We start from the raw sequence: 27,048 nt of genomic DNA on the forward strand, positions 1-27,048 counted from the left end.
TGATGGTAGAGAAAACACTCGCAAAACTGTGTATGACGAAACTGGTTGTTTATTGGGCGAACCTGTGCCCACAAAAGCAAGCTACACTCAAAGCACAACGATAGCGGCGAACACAGTCGGCGATCGTCGAAAATCTGATCAGCGGCAAAGCGCGTCGGCTTTTATACCTGAGTCATTGAAGGTTCCAGATTAATCCCTGATGCCCGCGTGTCTTCCAGAAAGTTCTAGACAATTCGCGTCTGTCATACAATCGGATAACATAAGCGTCGGTGAAAACAGGCAACGGAAAGAAGCATCGATAACGTTCTAGAAACTTCCGATACAGGCGCGTCCTGCGCCGAGCGATAACGTTTAACATTTGTTAGCCGGTGGAAAATGGCCACCCTTAGTGTCGGACGGCGGTGGTGGTGAGAAAAGAGTGCCGGCAACCAGGGCGCCAAGATTGGCAAAGATGACGCCGGCGTATACCTGCATTTCTGGAGCTCGTTGCTCGGCTTCTTTTGCCCGTTGTTGAACAGGGTTGACGAAATTACTACAAATAATATAGTCAACGTCCGATTTTTCGGACTCCCTAAAAGTCGCGAAAACGTCCGAAAAATCGGGCAGTTCGAAAACATAAATGCATGCCTTTTACTGCTCCCAAGGGCTCAGCTTGCCAGAGGCATGTCTGAAATAGCTTTAAAGACCTGCCAGTACACTTATTAGGCATATTGGTGCTCGTACTGAGATAGGAGATGGCGGGTGAATACATGCCTTGTCCCGTGACAATTGCCCCTTCCCACTCTTGGTATGCTTCACTGTGTAACATTGCTGTACTGAGGCAAAGCTGACTTTCAGGAACTGGCATTACACAACGCACTGTGCTTTCCGGACTTCGAAGCCATTGGTGAGGATCACAAAGCCGGAGTCGGCACCATTTTAGTTCGCCAACAGCGGCAAGCTGTTTCAATTAAAAACAAGGTACCGAACAGCAAGAAACTTGGTAGCGAATGTCAAAGTAGCTAGGCCTAGCGTTGCCGCGGTGGTGGCTACGGCTGCCAGTGGATCTGATTATTAGACAGTAAACAAACTCGCGACCATTTGCCAACACATCAAAAAGCACGAATATTATAACTTCTCTCGAAGCGAATATCGAATAGCGTAATATTCGAAACTACTATTCGAATATTCGCACAACACTACTATCGACACAATCATGTATGGTGACCATACAGTTCAAAAAGCATGCGACCGATGCACGCTGCGAGTCACAATTATACTGTTTGCCGCAACCACTGCGGACGAAACCATGGTCACTACTGATGTGGTCATGGATGGAGACTATGCAGTTATGAAAGTATGTGGCCAGTGCGGTGCTATGCACAGGGGTAAACGTAAGACAGATTACTAGAGGTCCCTTATGCTGCAACTGATACGACTTGAAGGCGAGAGCTTGAGCGCCACTAACTCAATGACAGGGCACCACTTTTTTGCTGAGTCATCATCACTCTGAAACCACAATTTCATAATTTTTGCAAGTCATCGTGTTTTTTTTTCTTCTTTTGCAAGTCCTTCCTATGATTCACCAAACTCAAACCATGACTCAGCACTTTTTTTACAAGTCACTCCCCCACTTCATAACCCCTTTATTCACTCTTAATTCACACTTGATTCAACCTATCACTGCTTGGTTCTCCTTCATTCACTCTTGATTCACCCTATCACTGCTTGGTTCACCATAATTCACTCTCATCTCGGTTTTACTTCCATCACACTTGGTTTGCTCTATTACTTCAAATTTCCCATTTTGATCACTCTTGATTCACCCTTTCACCACTTGATTCACCTTCATTATCTTAGCTCACTCTGTCTCATCATTACCTTTCGTTTGACTCCTCTCACCCAACACCTCTAATTCACTATCAATTCACTTTTAATTCACCTCTCTGTATACCCATTATCACTTCAGTTCACATGCTTAATCATTCTTCCGCCCTTAATTGCAGTTTTGTGCGCATTATCGGCTCTTATCCTAAGAGGACCATTTCGTGTCGACAACGCCGTTAAAGCGGCCTTGAAACGGAGAGCTCACCATGAGACATAAGGTTTTCGCCTTAATAAAGGCTATAAAGGCACAAATAGGCGCGACGCGTTTTTGCGTTTTTATTGTTCATGCACGATTTCCACTGATGACTATGGCGATGCGGACTCTGCCGCTCAGTTTTGGTTGGTTGCTAGCGCCGCTTTTGCTTTTTGTGGGGCTCATTACACGCCGAGCTCAGTGAGTTGTCTGAATTAGCCGGTGTGTGGCCAAATCTACCGAATTAGTGAGAGTTTGATTCCATGAAATTATGCATACGCCTGCCAGGATCAGAGGACGAGTCCGATTTATCCACTTTTCCAAATTAAAGCGGGTCGAATTAAAAAGGTGTTACTGTATTTTCGAATGCACTAGAACCTAACTGATTTGCTCTTGTTCGTTACGCTTTTCTAGCTCTTGCATGCTGAAATGCCTGTCCCATTTGGCTTCCCAGTTTATGTGACACTGACGGACTCACCATGAACTCCTCTGGCACTGTGTGTCACACGCAGCTTATTAGCTGTTCTGTGTGTGTCGTGTGCGCATTCGGTTCCATGCTGCTTCATGCCAAGTTTGTCCATTAAACCAGAAACGGCAACAGCGCACCACCAACACGGCATAGTTCGTTGTCTGTGTTCACCGCCTAATGTCTTTGCTCAAAACGGTGACTTCACTTGTTTTGAAGTTTGTTTCAATAGTCTCAACTTGGACGATTTTCAGTAGTGTTTGCGCTTCTATTCAACTTCAGGTAAAGATTTATGTGAGAGTAGCTTCTTGCCTCATCTGCAGTGCTTTGACAATTGTTATTGCATATTACATTTCCTCAAACCATGCTTTATTTTTCCATGGCCGTCTGAAAAAAGTAGCAAAGGGGTTCTACTGTATGTGATAGAATAATACGCTGTTCAATAGTCGCTTAACTTTTAATTTCAGTATTCGAAATTTTCTGAGGGTTCGAAACAAACGTAAATTTGAAAACATGTAAAAGTCAACAGTTTAGCTTGTGGTGAGCGAGTGGAATTCCTTCTGACATAAATCATAGCTTTGTTTGCAATCATAAATTTGTTTGCTGTCGTTGACAGATTTCTTTGTTTTTGTACCTTCTAAATTATTCAAACAGCCCCATATACTGCCACCTTCTCTGTTGAACCAACGTACAAAGGAACCTTGTTGATTTGAACTTCCAGAAAACTGGAAAAAAAATTTTTTTAATGGAGACTGAACGAAAGAGAGCCCCTTTAATTATCATGCTCTAAAACGTTCACGGTAGTGCGTGCAGTACAGTCGTCGGCCAATAATTCAAAATCGGTGGGGACCACTTTAAAGTCAGAATAAATGTCTGAAATATCAAATTAACCAGAAAATAAGTCTATTCCTCAGGCAGTCAGAAAAGATGGTCAGTGCATTGCTGCACGCATGCACATATGCTTGCATGCAACCTGTTCAACCTGTATTTTGACCATTGTCATAGAGGTCGCTACAGATAAACAGAGGTGTGGTCTCCATATGGCACCAAATCTCTATCCCCGGCATCTTGAAACAGAGGCTGACCATGCTCTCATAGCCGCATGATCGTGCATTTCTTTACAACAGTAATTATGTGGCAGTTCCCTAACTTAATTGCCGGTCTCAGCAACGAAGACATTAAAGGTGGAGTTGGGGGCCGTTTGAAGCTGCTTGATTGATAGCTTCCAATAAAAATTCATAATAACAGTCAAACAAGTTGCCCAAGACGGTGTTACAATTTAACACTAACAGGAGCAAACTTAGACTCTCAGAACTCGCGCAACAAACCGCAAGTGCAGTCCTTCGCAAGTTAGCGGCTTAGATTGGCTTGTGCTGCGGTTTGGATGGAGCCGGCTACGACTAGATGGGCTTGGCGACTAAGCAAACCATTATTTTCGGTTTCAAGGAGGCACCAGCAAAGTATCAAAATATTGCTTTTCTGCTCGACTACATCGACTCGTTGGCCGAACTGGAATGTGCATTCTCTTGATGGCCTTTTATTAGGCCAACCTCGGTTCTTTTCACCAGTGTTGATTGTCATTGCCTTCTTAGGCCTAGTCATGGACGTGCAGAAAAGCTACAACATACGTGATGTCCCGCTGACACACCACCACTGCAGTTTGGGCACTACTGTTACAAATAGAAATTTTGCTGTTCATTTTGCTCGCTAGCAACCAACTTTTTTTTGTGTGTGAAAGAAATGCAAATAGAATCCTTGAATAATGCTTTGCCATTATAGAAACCAATTTACTGATGCTCTTTTGAGTCCTTCTAAAGAATCTTCCCCTCTGTTACCTTTTTCTTCCTGCAGGGATGAACAGATGGCACGGAATCTGCTGGGTGCACAGTCGCGATCGCAGGGGTCGCAGAATCTGAACATGACGTGGGAATTGCAGCCGCCAGTCGATTATCGCTGTGAGAAGGAGTTCCCGCAGCTGGGCAGTGACGGAGCCGCAGCAGCATCGTCTGCTTCATCTGGGTACAAGACGGCCACCGACCCATTTCCAGTGGCAGCCTCGTCGTACCCGCCCAGGAAACCGGACAAGGTCAACGTCAACAGCGTCGACGAGTTCCCTTCGCTCAACCCGTCATCCTCTTCCGCAACGCAGCAGGGGCCAGCCGTGCCGCAAACAACAGGCATGGTGTCGCTGCGCAAAGCAACCAAGGCACAACCCAAAGGCCAGGCCAATGGAATACCGCCAGGTCGAGGGTCGGTCACAAAACAGCAGCAGCAGCGGAAGGATGCAAACAACAATGGCACCGGAGGGAAGTCTGTAACGAACTGGTTGGCACAGGCATCTGGAGACCGCGGCTTGGCGAAACCACAGCTGCCGACAGCTTCGGTGGTGGTGAAGGCACGACCCGCACCAGAGCCAGCCAAGGCGAACAAGCCGGCCTCCAAGGCCTCATCAAAAATGGCACTCGAGGAGGACTTCCCGACGCTGGCAACGCGCAACATCGCCCGGATTTCAATCTCGTCCTCACCGACGCCTCCACCTCAATCGGAGCCACCTTGGAACACGGGGAAGTTGGCGAAAGCAAAGAAAAAGAAAAAGGCGGAGGACACTAAGCAAACGGAGTCGTCGCAGACCCCACCAGCGGCTGAAATCAACAACAACAGCACCGACAGCACTGCCAAGGCGGCGGCGGTCGCACGCAAACAGTCTTCTGATACGAGTACTGAATCGACGACGCCATCCACCGCTGCTCCCACGAACAACCTGCTCCAGCTCATTTCAGCAGCGAGGAAAGGGACCACTATCCAGACACCTCCCTCGCCCACCCCCGAGCTGGCCTCTGACGGCGACACTTCAGACTCCGACGAACGCCCGCCAAGGCTGACGGTGTCAGATTTTCCCAGCCTCAACGGACGACCAACGGCGATCGCTGCACCTCCGCCGGGATTCGGCAAACCCAAGCCACCGCCCGGGTTCGCGCGACCCAGCGCTTGCGATGCACCGATGGGGACACTGTCCTCCCTCGTGACCGCAACGACGACTCCCGCGTCGCCTGCCGTGCCGCCGCAGTACATGCCACCAGCAGGCTTTCAGCAGCGGAATCTCAGTCTGATCCAGGACGTGCAGCGGATCCTGGACAAGCGTTCCGAGGACGGTCTCTTCACCAAGTTCAAGTCGCTGTCGGGCTCGTTTCGCCAGGGGGTGCTGACCGCCGACGAGTACTTTGCCCGCTGCATCGAGCTGTTTGGCTCCGAGAAGGAGTTCATTGCCGTCTTTCCCGAGCTGTTGTTCCTGCTGCCGGACATTCGGAAGCAGCAGGAGCTCATGGCCACGTTCAACGCACACAGGAGGGCGCAGGCGGCGACGTCCGGTGCACTGCCCAAAGGGTCACCCGTCCAACTGCTCGTGTGCGCAACCTGCCAGCAGGTGCTGTCTGCCGAGGACTTCCGGAGTCACCGCACCATGCACGACCCCTCGTGACTCGAACTTGCCGCGTACATCCAAGTGCCTTCTTCACTTCAGCATCTCGGCACGACTCGGTAATGCCAACAAATTGCTGGTGATGTCACCGGATTACCCGTGATGTCATTGGCGATTCCACCGGAGCTCGTCTTAGGGAGAGTGGCTGTCATTCCCAGCATTGCCATCGGCTGTTCAATCGGGCACACATTTGGGCTTCTGAATATCTGGTGTCGGGATGCCGAGTGAAGTTTCTCCGAATCAAAGCACCGACTATGAGTGCTTGGGACTGATGTGAACTGGTATTTCCCACAGTGAACTTGTTTTTATTATCAAATGCAGGTGGCTCGCTGCCTTGTTTGTACGGCCCCCCGCCCCCCTCCCCGCTGTTTCACTCATTACAAATGTAAAGGTCATTGACTTACCACATTGCTTTGCTCGATAGCGTTGCCATCTTTGGTCACTTCCATCATTTTTATGTCCAGTCTGGTGATGACCAGTCTTGTCTTGTTCTGAACTCACCGAATGCACGATGGAATGGTAAAGTACTCGGGTATAAAGTGCTGTGGAAATAGACTCAACCTTTCTATTTTTTTTTTTCCCACTTACATTGGCGCAAGACGAGAACGCCAATGTTGCTAGTCTGATGCGTAGTGTCAAAAGGTATTGATGCAATGGTTCCAGTCTGCCGAAAGACAAAGGAAGTGAGAGCACTGAACAGCTTGTTTGCGGGCCTTTTCTCTTTTTTTTTTCTTACTTATTGCAATTTCCCGCAATTGCTTTGGACTAAGTCATCTGTAGCCATCTTTCAAACCACTGTTCATCGTGTTCATTTGCGCTGTTCGTTGATTGTTACTTAACAAGTCCCGTTTCTCTTATTAAAGCTTTGTTTTTAGACACATTTTTTTCTTCTTTCCTCGTAACTGTGATCATGTGTGCCTTTCGCCATAATGCCGTATTATTTAATGTCTAAACAATTTTGTATCAGTAACAGCGCACACACATTCTCCTACGCATACTTTCCTTTGGAGTTTTGAAGAAGCAGTAGTAATGCTCATGATTTGAATCGGAAGACATTTCTAGTAGAATTTTGAGGAGGGGTGATTTTCATTATCATTAAGTTGAATCTTAGTTGTTTCCGCACCAGTTTATTTTGCCTAGCTTACCAGTCCTTGCAGATAGCACTTCATGGCTAATATAATTAATTGGCGGCTGCATTTTCACAGCATTCTGTTTCTGTTGTGCCTATTGGTTTTACTTAAATGTTGCTTCATGCTGTGGGTGCTTTTGTTCACATTCACAATTAAATTTTGCCTGTTCATTGGGTTCATGCATTGGCCATATTCTGTAAACATGAATGAAATTCATAATTTTTAAGCCAGCTATAACTGCTTTCCTTTTTTTTTTATCCTTGAACACAATGGCTAATTTGCCACCAGCTCAATGAAGACCAACATTGATGGTTATTTTTGCAAGTTCAGTGTTGCCATTTGCTTTTTATTTTTCTTAATGTATTTCTGCTGAAGTAATTTAGGCTTGCATTGTTGGGCAAAGATGTCGATTCTTGTGTGTTCTGCTTTCAGCTGTCTTTATCGTGCAGTTGTGATTGAACGAAATTTCCTTTTTGTATTAACGGATTTGAACTGTTGACCCCCCCCCCCCCCCCTTTTTTTTGTTTTGTTTATCTATGGCTTCCAGAAGGTATGCTTTGCATTTTGATGTGCCTAGGGAGACTGCTGATAAGTTTGTATCGTAATAGCTGTACTGCCCGCTTTCCAAATTCACTCATTTCAAAATTATTAAAGAGCTCCCATAAATAACTCTGCATCAGCAGGAGTGCGTTGATGCAGCATTTTGTTTTTATCCTTTGATAACTTCCTGACCACCTCGTTTGAACCAAGTTCCTTTGTCTTTCACGTCTGCGCAGTCTTGCAGTCTTGGTGGTCGCACTTTCGAGTCGAGAAGCAAGTGCTCTTGTCCTTCCCTAGAGAATCGTTCCACGCTAACCTTGACAAAGACCTTAAAAAATGCGTGCTCAAATTTTTTTATTCACTTTTTTTGCCCTGCCTTAGCTTTTCGGTGGGCTGTCCGACAGACCCTGTGAGGCTGGCAGGCAGCTCTGTTTTCACAGCTCTGCAAAATTGAGAAACATTCTTTTTTTGCTTTTCTGCGCGCTGTGCCGCTTGTTTTAATTCTGCTGGTGGCAGTGTGATTGATTGCCACATAACCTGTACTGTGCTTATGCTTCTTTGCTTGTACAGATGGTGAGAGAGATGCTCTTTCCAGGAGTAAATTATTTGTTTCGTTTGGAAGCGAGACGTCTCTGTCGTGCCTTTTCGTGCAGTACACATTACACAGCCTTTACGTAGGCAAATGTAGTTTTGGCGCCAGAGTATTCAGAACTGGTTTTAGCACGTAAAACCCCAGAAAGAAAGAAAAGATTCCCCGACTTAGTTAATAAGCTACCTTGGTACTTCAAGTTGGTAAAGAAGATGTTGAATTTGTAGCATTGCAAATGAAAGGGTGGGGTGCATTTGAACAGACCAGGTGCCACCTTTTTTTTAGTTTTTAGACTCTGCAAATATGCGAAGACGGGTTCGAGAGTATTTACCGAGCACCCCTGAGTTATGAGCAGCAGCTTGCCAATATCTTTGAAAAATGTTTGTAATTAATCTGTTTTCCACTGGCACTGAACTGTGGGTACAGCACAGATTTAATGTAAGATATTATTTGGTCTATGATGCAAAAAATAACTGCCTTTCCTAGGAGGCAGTTAAATGAGGCATCAGTGCACAACGATGTATTAGTCCTCTTTCTCATCTCGCTGAAGTTAACGAAGGTTGAAGCCAAGAACCAGGCATAAAGAAATGAAGGGGGGGGGGGGGAAATGGGCACAGCCTTCCGTTAGACAGCAGCATGGATCATAGGTCGAACATGGGTAGACACGTGTTTTACTTGAGAGTAAAGGAACACTAAATGAAAGTATCAAGCACGGTGGTATCAAGTCAAGCTAAATTGGGGGCAATAATGAATTCGTCGTCGTAGCGAGAACAGATCTTTAGTAAACGAGAAAATGACAAAAATGGAGTATCGGAGGGACGCCACCACTGACGTCGGCACTGGCTGATTCCGGAGGAGGTCACGTGGCGGTTACGTCGACTCGTCTATTTTGGCGTTGGTGGTTCCAATTGGTGGAGCAGCAGACGGACCTTCGGGGCCAATCTTCTACGCGACAAAGTGACATATTGGCACACATAAAATGATGATAGACTTCCAGACGAGTAATCTATCCATCTAGCTCGACTTGATGTTTTTCTGTAGTGCCCCTTTAAGAAGTGGTGTTGCAGGTTTATTGGTCGATTGATTGATTAGGCTTAGCGTCCCAAAGCTATGCATGGGCCACGAGAGATTTTTGTGCTAATGGGCTCTGGATTAATCCTGACCTCCTGGGGTTCTTTACTGCTGCACACTCGAAGCTCAATTAATATACAAGTGGTTTTGCGCACATTGCGTTGCAGCTGCTATGGCTGGGAATGGGACTTGCGGCCTTGTGCATGGTGGCATCACAATGCCATGGCCACCGAATCACCGCATCGAAAGAGAAGGAAAGGCACGGAAGGTTAATGACCCTTTACCTCCCACATTCATAAGAAATGTGCACAAAACTTACTTTTTTTTTCGTTCTTTAATTCTAGCGAATTATTGCACATTATATCCTGATTCGATAAAGATGTTAAGCGTGCGATTCATCTCCAGTATTCACTTGAAAGATGTTTGTGATAAACACCTGCTATGAAAAAGACTTCCTTCAGCACGTGTGAAAGGTTGGAGTGTAATTATCTGCGCAGATGGTAACGAAAGGAATCAAACGCATCCAGGAATATGTTCCAGTGCTGAAACTTAGGAGCTCCCGAGCCAGCACTTCCTCTCATCTAAATACGAGGGCAAACAAAAGAAATCATTTTTTTGCTCGACACCCACTGCACTGAATTTGATAAGGTTTGTTGCATTAAAGAAAGAAAAAAAAAGCCAGACTTTTGCAAGCAAACTTTTTATTTAGTTTGCTGATTTTTTATTAAATATTTCGGAAAATAGCAAAATAATAAAAGACGGAACTCTCAAGTTCCCAACTCCCAACTCGGCAATGAAAAATGATATCACACGTCTGTCAACTGCACCTAACTGATGTATTATACATCGCTTTGAAGTATTCCACTAATATGTGGGTAAGACTTTTGCAAAACCCTTGTAAACATTGTGAAAACTTTGTGTAAGCTGTCAATTCATAAATGAAACTCTTCTGATCTAGATGATCTAACCGATGCAGTCTCTAACGCTGCAATTTCTGTTTTTTTGTGCAGAGTTCCGAGTTTGTAAACTTCATGCTTCTGTTTATTTATTTTTAAGTTAACAATTCTTGGCAATTGTCTTAATATTGTTACGGGGAGAATATATATACGATGGATATAGTTACAGGGTAAGGCGCACAATGCTGCAGCAATCGTTCAGGGGAGCGCGTGCACACCAGAAAAAACCACCCAGTCGTCGTCGTCATCGTCCAAGCACCGACCACAGGATCGCCGCTCGTGACATTACCCGCCGGCGGCAGAAGCACCGTCCCGGTGCAATTAGGGCCCGGGCCGAGAGTGGTACGGTTTAAGACGCGAGACATGGACTATGTCACTCGCGATTGTTGCAGAGGCCGACGTAGGATTTAGCGGAGCGATTTCATAAGTCACATTAGTGACTTTGCGTACGACGCGTTAAGGGCCAGCATAACGGGAGAGGAGTTTTTCGCATAGGCCAACGCGACGTGACGGGAACCACAGCAAGACGAGCGATCCTGGAGGGAAGTTCACCTCCCGGTGTTGGCGGTCATAGAGACATTTTTGATTGACCTGTGAAGCCGACAAGCGATCGCGGGCAACCTGACGGGCGATGTCAGCACGGGCAAGAGCATCACGAGCATAGGCAGAGGATGTGTCTGCGTGAGCATGAAGTATGGTGTCCATAGGCAATGGTGGGTCGTAGCCAAACAGTAGATAAAAAGGTGAATAGCCAGCTGTGTCGTGACGAGAAGAGTTGTAGGCGAAGGTCACAAAAGGCAAGTTAATGTCCCAGTCTCGGTGGTCCTCAGACACGTACATAGCAAGCATATCTGTGAGAGTACGGTTGAGGCGTTCAGTAAGGCCGTTTGTCTGTGGATGGTACGCAGTGGTGAACTTGTGATTGGTCTTGCAAGAACGAAGAATGTCGTCGACTACTTTAGACAGGAAGCAGCGGCCACGGTTCGTGATTAACTGACGAGGAGCACCGTGGCGCAGGATGACGTCGTGAAGAAGGAAATCGGCTACATCAGTAGCACAGCTGGTGGGAAGTGCCCGTGTAACAGCGTACCGCGTTGCGTAGTCAGTAGCGACTGCAACCCATCTATTGCCAGTGGTCGACATGGGAAAAGGCCCTAGAAGATCGAGTCCCACCCGGAAAAATGGTTCATCAGGGATGTCGAGGGGCTGAAGGCTGCCAGCAGGCAGTAGGGCAGGAGTCTTGCGTCGCTGGCAGTGGTCACAAGCCGCAACGTACTGTCGCACAGAACGGTAGAGACCAGGCCAAAAGAAGCGCCTACGGATGCGATCATACGTGCGTGACACGCCTAGGTGTCTGGCCGTCGGTGCATCGTGAAGCTGGCGCAAAACAGTAGAGCGAAGATGCGCGGGAACAACAAGCAAGAGCTCAGCACCGTCAGGCCGGGCGTTGTAGCGGTGTAAGGTGTCATTGTGGAGCACAAACATCCGTAGGGAAGGGTCAGGGTGTGGTGAGTTGAGACCGTCTATAATAGGCCGCAAAGATGAGTCCCGGCGCTGTTCGTCAGCTATGTGGACGAAGTCTGTAATGGCCAGAACAAAGGTGTCAGGTTCATCTTCCAGTGTATCAGGGGGATCAACCGGGTATCGTGACAAGCAGTCAGCGTCTTGGTGAAGCCGTCCAGATTTGTAGAAAACAGAAAATGAGTACTCTTGCAAGCGGAGTGCCCAACGGCCAAGGCGACGAGTAGGATCCTTGAGCGAGGAGAGCCAGCAAAGCGCATGGTGGTCTGTAATAACTGAAAAGTGCCTGCCATACAGGTACGGACGGAATTTTGCGATGGCCCAGACGAGTGCTAAGCACTCGCGTTCTGTGATAGAGTAATTTTGCTCCGATGGCGACAGAAGGCGGCTTGCATAGGCGACCACGCGGTGGAGGCCGTGCTGCTGTTGTGCAAGGACGGCGCCTATACCGTGGCCACTGGCGTCGGTACGAACGTCCGTGCTGGCTGACGGGTCGAAATGTGCTAGAACAGGTGGGTTAGTTAGGATGGCAACGAGCGAAGAAAAGGCGTCCGCTTGGTCACGACCCCATGTGAAAACGACGTCCTTCTTGAGTAGGCCAGTTAGAGGGCGGGCCACTTCCGCGAAGTTCTGGACAAAAAGACGGAAGTATGAACACAGGCCAAGAAAACTGCGGACATCCTTGGCCGACCGTGGAGTAGGGAACTGACTAACCGCGCGGACTTTGTCAGGGTCTGGCTGCACGCCTGCAGCGTCAACAAGGTGGCCGAGTACGCAGATTTGACGGTGCCCAAAGCGACATTTCGACGAGTTAAGCTGAAGACGAGCACGGCGAAAAACATCAAGGACGGTGGACAGGCGAGTGAGATGGTTTTCAAACGTAGTCGAAAAAACGATAACATCGTCCAGGTAGCAAAGGCATATGGACCACTTGATGCCTCGAAGAAGAGAGTCCATCATGCGCTCGAAAGTAGCAGGGGCGTTACATAGGCCAAAAGGCATCACTTTAAATTGATAGAGGCCATCAGGAGTCACGAAGGCGGTCTTCTCGCGGTCTTGGTCGTCCACAGCGATTTGCCAGTATCCTGAGCGCAGGTCGATGGAAGAGAAATATCTGGCGCCGTGCAAGCAGTCCAGTGCGTCATCAATACGCGGGAGAGGATACACATCCTTCTTGGTAATCTGGTTGAGGTGGCGGTAGTCTACACAGAATCTCCAGCTATTGTCCTTCTTTTTCACGAGTACGACGGGAGAGGCCCAAGGACTGCATGAGGGTTCAATTATGCCTTTGCCCAGCATTTTCTCCACTTCCTGTTGGATGACAGCACGCTCCGGAGCTGACACACGGTAAGGCCGTCGGTGAATAGGACTCGCATCGCCGGTATGAATGCGATGGGTGACGACGGAAGTCTGGCCCAAAGGACGGTCGCCGAAGTCAAAGATATCCTGGTAGGAAACCAGCACGCGGCGAAGGGCAGCGGACTGTGCCGGAGCGAGGTCTCCTGATATCATGCGGGCGAAGTGGTCGCAGGACGAACCTGACTGCGATGACGGCGGTGAAAAATCCGGTGGAGGTTCTGTGGTCAGGGCAGAAACCGTGTGGCCGGCCAACGGGGTCAGATGAGCGAGTGATATGCCGCGAGGAAGAACTTGCGTCGAGTAGCCAAAATTGAGGATGGGAAAGGCGGTGCCGTTGTTTCTAACTGTCACCACCGTATAGGGTAGCGCGACGTTGCGTGTCATGGCGACCTCAGGAATAGGGCAGGCAACGTAGTCGCCGTCGGGTAGGGGCGGAAAGGCTGACAGCTGGACGTATATTGCGGCTTGCGGAGGCAGTCGAAGAAACTCGACGGAGCGTAGGCGGGGTGGGCCGGCATCGACGTTGTCAGGGCACGAAGGAAGTTCTAGCCGGAGAAGGCCCGCGGAGCAGTCGATAAGGGCAGCGTGTGTGGACAGAAAGTCGATTCCCAAGATGAGGTCATGGGGGCACTGTTCTAGAACAGCAAAAAGAAGAGATGTGTGGCGACCAGAAATAGTGATGCGTGCAGTGCACATTCCAAGTACGGCAGGTGTACTCCCGTCGGCTACTCGGACGGTAGGTGAAGTCGCGGGCGTCAGGACTTTCTGGAGGTGGCACCGGAGGCTCGAGCTCATTACAGAAATTTGTGCGCCGGTATCAACAAGAGCGGTAACTACCACACCATCAACCAGAACTTCAAGAAGGTTGCATCGGGTATAAGGGACAATCAGAGGATTTTCAGGCCGGGTCGTAAATGCAGCGTCACCTCCGGGGGCTGCACTGGGTAGTTTTCCGAGAGGCGGCCAAAGGGAGACCGAGAGCGGCGAGGTTGGGGCGAGCGGGACTGACGGCGCTGGGGCGATGGTGAGCGGCTGATCCGGTTTTCCCTAGGATGATGTTCAGCACTCGAGGCCTCAGGACGGAACGACGGGGCATATGGTGCATGGTCCAGGCGATTGTAAGTGTTTGGGCGATAGGACGTGGGCCAGCGGCTGCGGCAATGGCGGGCGATGTGTCCAATCCTAGAGCACGTGAAGCAGATGGGCCGGTCATCAGGTGTGCGCCAATCAGCTGGATTTCGATAACGTGGCCTGAAGGTCGTGTTCGGTCTTGCAGCAGCGACGACAGGGGCGACCGGGTTGGTAGCAGTATGACCGTTATCAAAGGTGGGTAAAATGCCCATATTCGCGACCTCTTGGCGAACCACGGCCTGAATTAGCGAAATCGGAGCCAGGTTGTTGCTTTGCATACCGTCATGAGGTGTAACGGGTGCCATTGCCTCGAGTTCTCGACGGACGATCCTGGTGACGTTTTCTGGAGCTTGCGCTTGCCGAAGCGTGGCTAAACCTTCGCAGGAGGACGTGGCAGCCGTATTAGGAAGTCGGTCGAAGCGGTGAGTGATACGTTGACTTTTGGCCAGCTCAAAACGACGACATTCAGCGATGACCGACTCCACCGTTGAGCAGTTCTTACACAGTAGCAGATTGAATGCGTCATCGGCTATGCCTTTCAGTACGTGGCCCACTTTGTCCAGTTCAGGCATGTCCTTGTCGACCTTGTTGCACAGAGACAACACGTCCTGAATATACGAGATGTACGGCTCCGTGGACGTCTGAGCACGAATTGCGAGCTCCTGCTTGGCCGCTAGTTGTCGTGCGATAGGTCTCCCAAATAGATCGCGTAATTTCTGCTTACAGACGTCCCAACTCGTCAGATCTGCCTCATGCGTCTCGAACCAGAGTAGCGCAGTGCCCCGCAAATAGAAGATGAGATTCGCCAGCATTATGGTCGGGTCCCACTTGTTAGTGCTGCTGACGCGCTCATACATTGCCAGCCATGCATCGACGTCCACGCCGCTGGTGCCGTTGAATGTCCCGAGATCACGAGGGTGCAAGAGAATGACCGGTGACGGGTCTTGCTCACACTGGGTCGCTTGGTCGGTCATTGTGGTGGCAGCAACGCGCCGTCCGCTGCGAAGATCCAGTTCCCGGTGTTGTAGTGAGCGTACCCCGCACGTCCACCAAAGATGTTACGGGGAGAATATATATACGATGGATATAGTTACAGGGTAAGGCGCACAACGCTGCAGCAATCGTTCAGGGGAGCGCGTGCACACCAGAAAAAACCACCCGTCGTCGTCGTCATCGTCCAAGCACCGACCACAGGATCGCTGCTCGTGACAATATATTCCACGCCCTAAACCTAAGTTCTGTTCTGCAGTCACTCGAAGTTACCATTTTCCCCCCAACTGCAACAAATTTAATTCATATTAATCGAGTGGTCACCTCATAAAAGTTTCCCTGCATTTTACATGTATTTGAATGGGCGGCATTGACATTGGCCCCAAGCTAAAGCTTCCTTTTAAATGCATGATGCAAACTGACTTGACGAGCGCAGCTCGTCTCCTGTGAGCAAAGCAGAATAAGCCATGGGGCGGACGAGTACAACTAGTTATTGGCGATACTGGTACAAACATCAAGGACGAGTACAGCTAGTGCTTGGTAGTTAAAGGGCTAGCCAGGGGTGCGATCGCGCAAACAGCTCGCTTTTCCGCTCCTTCGCTTGCCCTCTCTGGATTGATCAGAATTGCGATTGCGTCAGACGCCGTCAGAGACAGCGGGCCGGTACCGCAGAATTCCCACATTTGTGACGTAGCAGTCAAACCAAACGTGCGGAAAGCGAGCTGTTTGCGCGATCGCAGCCCATGTTGCACCTGGTTTGCTACCCCACACGAGGGGAGAGGGAACTGAGCTGGAAAGGGATAACAAGTGATGCACACGCAACAGTGTTCATCGTGCAATGAAAGGTGGCACACAGTGCCCAATCGTCTTCAAAAAGTGCAGCACTGCTTTCATGGCCCTTCGTGAGGATGACTGTCGAGTCAACGGTCCCAGCTTTGCCTACTTGCTCGTCACAGGGCATTAGAACATAGGACCCCAGCGGAATGTGCCAACTTACGACTTCACTCTCTCTTGACCCGTCTTAGTGCCACTGAAGCAAGTGGAGACAGGTAGGTCATATGCCTAGAATAGTCTGAATTGTGTTAAGAGTTTTGCAGAATGGTTTCCAAGGGAAGGGAACTGTGGTAAAGGATAATCATACTCAAAACATACATACGTATGTAATCATTATGCTGAGTGATGAATTTAGAAAATTTGCATGCTCGTGACAGGTTTGGTTGATGCAAGATGGGGGTGCAGTTTGGAATTCTCTGAGGGAGGGTTTTTGTCCTGCATTGGCTGATGATGCAGCGATGCCTAGCAAGAAAGGGCTTGTTTACTGTTCTGGGCACCAATAAGCAATTTTTTATGGGAAGGGTTCTTGAGAAATCATCAGCTTGAGAAGACTTACTTTGTTCGGAAGCATGGTCTGAAATAATGGAAAATGCCTCACCCCCATCCTACCCCAGTTTCGTGTACTGTCCCCCCAATTTTGTGTATTGTAGGCTTAAATTCAAATGTAAACAAGTAAAAAAAAAATGACTAAACTGTCTTGTTGCGTTTATAGAGTGGCTGCAATTGTAATCGTAGTCTAATTTAGTATTAACTCGATGAAGGTAGCTATATGAACTTGTTGGCATGGCATCTTCTTTGTTGCAGTGCAGCCTGAACGACCTAGTGCTTTGTGTTGCCCAAAGTGTTTTTCTGTATGGTCATTCTGCCTGTGCTAGAACAAAACAATATGAACATTTGGGACTACACCATGGTTGGAAACTGGCTATGGAGTGATCGCATATCATGCTCCCATATAGTTATGCGTTAACACTTGTTCTGATCACCTTTTTCTACTCCTTTCAATATATGCTCGAGGGTCTGAAACTCGCCTGACGCTCCCATTGTCACTGCTGCAATAGGCAGAACTGAAACAGCAGATGTCCTTGGAACACATTTCTTTAATAGCACCGTTCTGGCTGGACGTCACAACTTTGAGACGTACCAGCTGCGAGTTCCTCTGTCGGGACGGAACACATTAGCAACACTAAACCCAGTGCAAGATGGAGCTGTCTGGCCATAACTTAATAGAACGTTGTCATACACTACACGAGTGTACACGAGCAATACACTACACGAGTATAACTTGGTCACGCAACCTTCAAAGGTATACAGCCTTCAAAGCTCACCTCTGCAACGTATAAACTGCCTTATGGGAGAGGGAGAAACCACTTCTGAACAACTCTTAGTTAGAGTCGTCACCGTCACTAGCTGGACCGTGGAGTCCGGGTCCCGCATTTTGTGACATTCCACTGCATTTTGCATTCTTTATTCAGTGTCATGTGACATCTCGTGAGGCCGATGCTAATGATAACGGCAGCGCACGGCAGTGTGCAAGTTGTTTCCAAGCCAATGACAAAGAACTAAATGAATGGAAAATGAAATGGCATGCTAGATAACGCTGCCCTAGTTATCGAGGCCCATGAAAGTGTTTAATGTGGCCCACTAGCAGAGGCCGTAGTGAAGGATGCAGCTTTTGTGGCGAAGTCGGCCAGGTCTCCCAGGTGAAAGGAAGGGAAGCCGGGACGTTTGGGTTAAACAGTATGGAAAAGTGCTCTGGAATTATTCCCAGTTAAGTATGAAGTGCATTAAGAGCAATATATGTAGTACTTTCCAAATCAAAACACATTTCAGAATATAAAGGCACTTTATTTTATTGCCAGGATACTACATGTCAGAACAACCAGTCATAACATTAGTCGAAAATTTCACACAAAAAATATAGCCAGCACATCGAAATGTTCTTTGGGCCAACGACTTTTGAGCATTGGCCTTTCTGAGCAGACCCATGTTTAAAGGCTTTGTGCGGTAGTGTGTTTACATGAGCAAAGAAATGAGCATTGTGCTAACGGTGAGTCAGCTAAAAGTGAGCCCACCTTTGCCCGAAGAGTGGCGAAAACTTCTCCAGCTGACTTTGCAGTGGAGGTTCCACTGTTTTGGGAATGAGTTTAAGACCAGCCAGAAAATAAATTTTTCGATGTTTGTGTCCTTAAACATTTTTGCTGTGTGAAAAAAGATGGCAGTGTGGATTAGAGAGCAGACGGGTACAGCTGATGCTCCAGTTGAAATTAAGAATAAATAAAGTGTAGTGGATGCAAAGTGCAAAGCAGATAGCCGGTGGAAAGACAAGTACACTCGAGGATGGCGGAGGCTTAAGCGGTACGATAAGATAAGGACATTTGGAGGCACAGGATGGAGTCAATTGATCCTAGACAGAAGACAGTTGAAGATTGCTAGGAGAGAGCTTTGTCCTGAAATCGACACGAAATGATGATGATTACCACGGTTGTTTCCATGCCATGCAATGACACTGTCCGAGTCATTGGTCATTTGTGCCAGTCATGCAGCATTAAGCATGCAGCCTGCCAGTGAACCCTGTGTGTTTACTCTGTGTTCACCGGAAAGGCATTCATCCCTGGTTCAATGCTTGGACCAGGACAAAATTTTCTTCAACTGCAAAGCTTTCTTTCCGAGAAACCCGTATTTGACTTCCCTAGTGGCTTCGAGTTAACTTGGGTGGGTGACCATTTTTCTCTTCCTCCACCTGGCACACTTCCGCAGAACCGATTTCTCATCTTCTGCATGTGGTCACACGTCATGGCACGGTCACTCCGCAGTGGACGCATGTCAAGTTTTGATCTGTCGTGCAGTGGAGGCTCCAAAAAAAGAATGGCAGCGAACTTGGCGAGACGTATTGCCACATGAGACTTATTGTTGCGCATCTGCAATTTACGTGAGCACTGCACATGGCTGGTTGCTGTGAAAGGATATGAGAGCGGGCTAGACAGAGTTCCATCATAGCTTGTGATAAAGCACGACATGAGACGGGGGCTAAGCATCAATGAATGCGGACACCCGCGTTCGTCAATCTTTATTCCGTGTCTCAGGTCGCGCTATGCCACAGGCTGAGGACGTTACAGCGACACGATGACCAATGACCCGGACAGTGTCATTGCATGGCTTGGCAACAACAGTGTTAAATCATCGTCATTTCCTGTCTACTTCAGGACGAAGCTCTCTCCCAGCAGTCTCCAATTATCTTTTGTCTAGCATCAGTTGACTGCATCCTGTGCCTCTAAATGTCCTTATCTTATCATACCACTTAAGTCTCTGGCATCCTCAAGTGTATTTCTCTTTCCACTGGTTATCTGCTTTACACGTTACATCCACTACACTTTATTTGTTCATCTTAATTTCTCCTGGAATATCAGCTGTACCCTTCTGCTCCCTAATCCACACAGACATCTTTCTTTGTTTTGATTTTGGTGGATTTGCTGCAATGCGTAAGTTGTAAAATGAACAAAAGGACATCATATAAACGCACGCAGCCCTGTGTGATGCAGGTACTGCAGCAATGAGTTAGCGCATTTGTTGTCCGTAATACAACGGGTAAGGTCATCGAGAACATTCGGCTTTAGTTTGGCCTAATATTCAGACTATCAGGACACAGCCACAAAAGGTGACCAGTGTATGCCATAGACGCTGTATTTTTAAGGTTATGTCTACCATTTTCTGTTCCATTGCTCGTTGTACGGTCCTTCGCATCTTCTCAAATTTCCTCCGTTACCCTCAAAGTTCTGGCTCCAGGGGTAGGTGCTAGAAAAATACTCTGATTACGATTTCCTTTTCAAGGATGCCGATAGTCTGCCATTTATGATTAATTGAGAGCAACCACCACGTGCGCTCCAGCCCAACGTTTATTTGTCTGGAAACCTCCTTCAGGTGGCCAATATGTAAAGGGATGGCTATAAATGGAAACAATAAAACAAGTCACGACTGGTAGGTTAACTTGAAAAAAAATCTACTTGCTACTCTCTGGAGGAACAATATTACGGTCGAATCTGGATATATCGAACCCACATAAAACGAATAATTGTGTATAATGAACAGCAGTAAAAGATGACTTCAAAATTTTTTATAGAATTTTTATTTTATATATAGAATTGCCTATATATCGAGCTTTTTTTGATCACCTTCAGATTCGCTATATCCAGGTTCGACTGTATTAGCGGACAAAGTGAAGGCAAAGCTTATCATTGAGGCGGCGTCACACATCTCGCAGTACTCTGACACATTTGAGGCCTTAATTCTTGTGCAAGGAAAGTCCACAAAGGTTGTGTCAGTCTGAGTTTCCTTTCGTTTATTTTTTAACACAGCATAGTTATGCTTTTTATCAGCAAACAGTTAACCAGCCTCAAGCAGACACTGCCAAAATGTACAATGTCATGGAAAGTTGGTGTGAGAATTTCAAGGCTGTGTCACTGCCCTATCTTTCATTTTTGCTTCCCTTCTGAAAGTGTACACTTCCCTCACTATAAGGGTGACCTATTTGCAAGTCCTGAAGTGCTATACAGTCGAAAGTCATTATAAAACCTTGCTGCCATCTGACATGAAAATACATGCATTATATCATATATCTGCTTCATTACGTCCGTTTTCTATGTCAAGGTTCGACTAATAATCCAGCCATAACTTCATTGTTCTTTTATTATTACTGTTTGATTAGAATCGACCAACTCCAGAGTTGTTGAGTATTTTTGTGTGGCCACGCGCAAAGTTAAGGTACACAGATTTCGCTGCAAAACCACCAGTCTAATGCCATGCGACAGGACAAAACCATTCACTCCGGGATAAGGTTGGCTGGCAATATTAATTTAACTCGCACTCCCATTATATTGTGCAATGAGTTCTGTCTTATGGCCTAACAGATGTAAATGTCCGCTAGGCACAGTTGTGGGAGAAAGTTTATGACCAACAGTAAGGTTCCACTCGATTGTTTGATTTTACTGCAAGCACTGGTGAAAAAAAAAAAAAAAAACATCTTAACGGTAATAATTTAATGCAGACTTCTGCATTATGTAAGTCTGCATAAAGTAAAATCTATAATAATAATAGCGCTGTAGCACTGAATCTCGCAGCGAACAAGGCAGGAGGAAGAGAGTTGAGTGAACATGTGGCGAAGTCGAATTTATCAACAACTGCAAGGCTTTTCTTTTGAGGAACCCGTCTGGGTTTCCTTTGTAGCAAGTGCTACGATTGGGTGGATATCTCATTTTCCATTTAATAACTTGTCTTCACCTAGCGGGCATCCGCTGAACTATTATGTCAAACCCTGCAACGTCGTGAATATGGGGGTGAATGTAAGGTAGAAATTGTCATATACTTCAAAGCTGTGACATGCAAAACTCACACAGCACATTGCTGAACAGTACAACAATCACATCTATATGTCCTGTCAGGCTTTCCTTGCTCAAGCATGTATATAAAACACTCTTTTTTCTCTGTTTAATTAACACTTCCAAAGGAACTGGTTTCACCCATTGGTTAACAAGCACAATATATTTGAACTGAAAATGACCTACGTAAGGCAGGCATAAGATTTAAAGGGCATTGTACTCAATTCTGTTTCCTTCCTCTTATATATGAGCCAGCAGGCAAAACGCTCAAACATGCAAACCTGCTCTCAAATATATTATATAACTGACACCCTGAAGACAAGGACGGACTGTTTTACAAGTGGGACACTTTGTCCGAGCCATAAGGGGGGTCCCAAAGCACATGTTGAGCGAAAAGCTTGTTTTTAACTGGCAGCTGTAAGGCACTCTATTCAGAATGTTCTGCTGCAAGATTTCTTTGAAAAGGTGCACGCAACCACAGAGCTGCAGGTGTTCAAAGCAATTAAAATTTTTCTGTGTGCTCTCCCCTTGCATATGGCAAGTGTTTTCGCGCAAACGTACTCATAAACTACATTTTTGGAAGCATGCACAAGAGTCTCGTATAACAGGTTTGCAATTCCTTGTTGTATTTTATCACAGTGCACCAACCCATTTTTGAAGAAACTCTATGCACCAACTCTCCCAGCCATGATGGCTCTGTGTTGGTTCTGTAATGGCTTAGCATTTCTGCTAGCATTGTGAGCTGCCATAGAATTTCTTGCAGCTGATGATGAAGTACACCCAGTGCAAATGCATGGCAATCTTTATGTTGATGTGATGACTGAAGGGATCAGCACAGCTGTCGGGTAGAAAGCACTGGCTTTTGCTTTAATTAACAGGTTTCCTGTGATGTATCAAGTTAATAACAGACAATGTCTGACAAACGCACAAAACCGCTACTACATCACTATGATTCCAGAGGTGCAGATGGAGACAACGGCGTTTGTGGCGACAATTGGTGAAGCTGTGTTCAACCATTGCGTGCGAAACTTTTTTTCCTTTTCTCTGAAAGTTTGCTCAACATTCACATGTCCTACTTATCTGCTGGTATATAAGAGTGGCAGTAACATAAAAGTTCAATGAGATGTTGTGGCTTGTTTTTTCGGCAAGAGGAATCGTTCGATGCAAGGATGTTTCCAACATAAAACGTTTAGGCAAAAAATTACATTTTACAAAGTGTTGCTGCCACTGCTGTTGTTCCTGTGAACATAATTGGTATCACGGTAACCCACTTACAGCAATACGTACTGTTTATGCAATTTTAAGAATTTTGTACCGTGTAAGTAGGCAAAGTTGTGCGTACAACACGCTTTGTTCATTCAAATGTCCGGACCTGTTCAGGGGTCTTTGAAGAGGTTTGTTATTTCACACTTCAAAACGAGCTCTTACATCTAAGAAACTGCACCAGCTAGGTAAGAAACTGTTAATCCATGTGACTGCATCATTATAGTGAGAAAGTTTGCACACAATGCCTTCACACCAGTGACTTTGTTTTTTGACAATAGTAACAACCAGTTGCGTCTAGATGCACAACTCTTCACTAACTTCGAATTTACTCACATAGTTAGTAAACAGCTAGAAATAGCAAACATTAACATAAACAAGTTCAACGAGGTGTACACACCTCAGAATTAAAAACATTTTGTGGTTGTTTTACCAACAATCTCCCTCCAATGCAATGAATGCACTCAGCCGGGGCAATGCAATATGCATACACATCACATGAAAGACTTGCTGTGATAAGGCAATGCTGATCTAGCAATAACAAGGATACAGGAAATAAAAAAGAAAGGGTGGGGTGTAGTACTTGTAAACAATGATAAAAAGAATAGCAATACATTGGTGTAAAGTAAAAGCACAGAAAGCAGTAAAGGCTAGGCTTTGTATTTTTAACAGCAGCGTCGTTGTAGTTTACACATTTTCTTATCACTCTCTTAGTATTTATCAAACATCCTCAAGCGAGGTCATCGGTAAACAGACATCTTTGGCACACTTTAATGACTATCCTCCGTTTGACAGGAGGGAGCCAGTATTTGAGCATAGATATGTTTTGCCCACGAAACAAGAACAGAGTTCTCGCTCAAAAAAGAGTATATATTTGGGCTTGTGCAATAATATTGAGCATTTGCAGGTGGCTTACTCGAAAATAATGACCATTTGTGTGACGTGGAGTCCGAGAAGAGAAGGCAACCGGAAGGCACATTTTAGTAATGATTTGATCCCTTCATTTCTGTTCATTTGTTTGATCCTTTGCACCGAGTGGCCCGATCCATGCAAAAATGTTTCACAAAAGCAGGTGCAAGCCATTTACGAGAGGCAAAGAGGTGGGACCTGGAGAATAATTTTCAAAATCTGGTACGAGACACACTTTCAGCCCCGCTTTTTGTTCTAGCCCAAGAATCCATGATCTAAGGCTGCCCTGTATCGCTAAACTAGTTCATGGTGCCCATTCTTGTAGTGTTACTCATTGCATATATTACGTGCTGAGCAAACCTACATTTACAGTAAACAGCAAACTGCCAGTCACAGTCCAAATCAGCAAGGCGTCTTGCTCCGGTCAGCTGCGATAACATTATCAGGTGATAAGGGGAAATATATGCATTGCAGCCATCGCACAGAATGGGTTCCATTGTTCAATATTTCTAGCCATGTACTTACACGTGTTGTCACGACTGATCTCACTCAGTCAAAATTGTCCCTGATCATGCTAACCCATTCTTTTATAGCTGCAGCAGCTAGACAACCGCTGCTACTTAGTTTTGTTCGCTGTTACATCAAGCCAGCAAGTATCGGAGAACAATTGTTTCAGTGGATGTCGCCAACCCTGCATAATGTTCACGGCTAGGGTGACGTGGTGATTAACAATCTTCTATTTACGGCACACGCAAGAATGAAGCACACAAAAGTATAATATGGCACACAGCACTGACTCGCAGCTATAACATTTAGTGGCACTACACGATATAAATACCAGTAAAAAAAAAAAAGAAAAAAAATAAGGTTTGAAGGAAAACTGGTAACTCTTCATTTATTGTTCATGTCCTTTGTTTTTTTTTCCTTAACCCCTTAACTACCAATGACATATTAATGTGTCAGGACAAAGGTTGTACTACCTTGTCATTTTTACACATAAATAAATAATACATCCCAATGTCATTTGCTATATTTTTCAATTAGAGTACTAAAAGTGCTATAGGCATTCGTGGTATTGTATTTTTAGAAAACAATGTCAAAATAAATTCAAGTTTAAAAAAATCCACTCTTCTCATCAATTTTTTGAAATTTCTCATGGCAGTTAAAGGTTTAACTGCACTGGTAATTTATATCATGTGTAGCACCAGTAAACCTGTTAGTTGCAAATCAGTGCTGTGTTTATGTACCATAGACTTTGTGTTTTGTCCCTTGTGCTTGCTGTAGGTAGAATGTAATGTTCACAGGCATGTTAATATTCCTACTTTCTGAATGGCAATGGCTGTCATGCGTACATTTGACTGTCTTTGGGAACTTGAAAAGCAACTAATTTGTTCATGAGGCATTTTATAAAAGGTAAGAAAACATAGTCTATCTTGTATTGTCCAAGCTATCCAGCAGAACCGGAAGCGTCATCATATGCCTATCATATGCTTACAGCAGGTTATTTTGGGCTGTGTAAGAATGTGGTTTGACGTTCTTTTTTTGACGAGTTATGCTGCCAGCTTTTTGATCTGAAAGGGAAAGATTGTCATTCACATGAGCGTAGCATGAAAGTCTTTTCAACAAGAAAGCTCTGCAGTTGAAGAAAAAATTTTTCCTGGTCCCTGGGGTAGAGTGACCATCTCAAAATGGTATTGGTCTTGGGTTCGATCCACAGATAAGGACGAATACGTCTTCAACTGCGAAGCTTCCTCTCTGAGAAACCCACATAGGTTTCCTTTGTACCTTAGTGCTATCTCAGATGGATGCAAACTTCCCCCTTGAATTCATGTAACTTCCCACACTTTGCAGTCACCGCAGAACTGATTTGCGAGAGACAGCTAGGTGATCTACTACCCCGACGGCTTTTTGACGGTAACCGTCGAAACCTCTTCTGCAATGCCGCAGAGGTTTTTCCCAACGGCTATGTACAAGTAGCCGCCGTGACCGTATTGGGCGCCCCAAGAGTTGCGGACAATGTAGTGCGGCACCTCACCCCTCAGGTCGTACCCGACCACTTGCACCGCGTGGTTCCTCCCCGCATCGCAGTGGTACCGGATGATACCGCCCAAGTAATCCTGCCACGCCGTTGCGTCCACGGCTGTGGCTAGAGGTCCCACGTTGGCGATGAGGTCCAGCATCCGCTCCTCGTTGCCCACGAGCCTCTCGCAGGTGTAGTCGACGAGCTCGGCGGTGACGTCACTTGTGGTACGTCGGCATTTCCCGGTGGACGCGGTGAACGGGTACGCGCTCTCGGTGACCAGCTTGATGCGGTTTTCGCGGAGCCACTGCATCGCGGCGCACGTGTCGCCCCCGTTGCAGCCGTGGTTGGAGTTGTTGGAGCAGTCCACCATCTGCTGGACGCTGAACTCGACCAGCCGGCCCGTCGCGATGGCGTACATGCTCTCGACGTTCTCGACGGTGCTGATGGCCCAGCAAGCGCCGCAGTTGAGCTGGTTCTTGACGGCCGTCACGGCACTGCGGTTGCGCCAATCGAAGTGGTCCGGGTATTGACCCCGCACCGCGGTCTTCTTCGGGGTGATAGGCTGTAGAAGGAGCGGGCCTATGTCGTTGTCGTCGCCAAGCGTCAGATCGGGGAAGAGCTGCCGAACGATGTCGTCGAGGTCGGCCGGAGGCGAGGACAGGACGTCGCGGCGGAACTCGTCCGGCGTGAAGTCCGAGAATCGCGTCAGCCCGTAGCGCGCCGAGTCGTCCGTGGCGTTGCGGCTCCTGATGCGATCGAGGCTGTCGCGGAATGCGGCGAACCGCCGGTCGTACTCGGCGCTGCCGGGTTCGTAGCTCTTGTTGTATCGGACGACGTACTGGGCGAACGCGTCTTCGACGCTCGACGCCACGATCGGATGCCGAGAGTCGTCCGTCGGGATCGTGATCGAAACGGCCGCGGCGAATGACAGCAGCACGGCCGACAGCAGCGCGAGCGAGGTTCGACGCATCGTCGTTGCGGCGCCGCGTCGTCGTCGTCGCAGTGGGACCGCTGCTGATCGGTTGAGCGAAGTGTCCGGTACTCCCGGACGATTCGGGCTGCTATCTCGTTCGGAGACATCACATATCGAAGTTTCGCTTCCCCGCCCTTATCGCCTCACGCAGTACGCCTTTTATCGTCCGTTGGTCGCGCGGTCACTCGTGACAAAAGCCGCGCCAGCGGCGGGCGAACGGCCGTCCCCGACTGCGCCGACACGCACGCAAACGCGCGCGCGCGATTGCCAGCTGCTGCGGAAGTGGGCGGGTATGGTTGTGCAAGTGACGCCAAGCTGCGCTTCCGTCAACTGGCTCGTTTATTCGCATCGTTCGGAAAAGATAGCGTGTCCCTTTTGTTGGGA

At 47.2% G+C, this 27,048-nt stretch overlaps 2 protein-coding genes across 2 annotated transcripts in view; one reads left to right on the top strand and one right to left on the bottom strand.

Moving 5' to 3' along the window:
• The window catches only part of LOC119453588 (E3 ubiquitin-protein ligase ZNF598), a 37,693-nt gene extending 29,399 nt beyond the window's left edge, over positions 1-8,294 (top strand). Inside the window, exon 6 of the mRNA XM_037715639.2 lies at positions 4,377-8,294. Within this exon, the coding sequence (XP_037571567.1) occupies positions 4,377-6,003 (1,627 nt within the window). The 3' untranslated portion in view covers positions 6,004-8,294. The remainder of the gene's footprint in view (positions 1-4,376) is intronic.
• Positions 8,295-17,958: 9,664 nt separating this feature from the next.
• On the bottom strand, positions 17,959-26,942 carry LOC119453589 (cathepsin O). The gene has a single exon (XM_049668278.1). The coding sequence runs from the start codon at positions 26,659-26,661 to the stop codon at positions 25,561-25,563; it is 1,101 nt and encodes a 366-aa protein (XP_049524235.1). The 5' UTR covers positions 26,662-26,942; the 3' UTR covers positions 17,959-25,560.
• Between the last annotated feature and the right edge of the window lie 106 nt (positions 26,943-27,048).

Source organism: Dermacentor silvarum, chromosome 5, assembly GCF_013339745.2.
Source record: "Dermacentor silvarum isolate Dsil-2018 chromosome 5, BIME_Dsil_1.4, whole genome shotgun sequence".
NCBI lineage: Eukaryota > Metazoa > Arthropoda > Arachnida > Ixodida > Ixodidae > Dermacentor > Dermacentor silvarum.

Bases quoted from the DNA above. Each gene is read 5' to 3' on its own strand.
- LOC119453589 (XM_049668278.1), bottom strand. From the start codon at position 26,661: ATGCGTCGAACCTCGCTCGCGCTGCTGTCGGCCGTGCTGCTGTCATTC.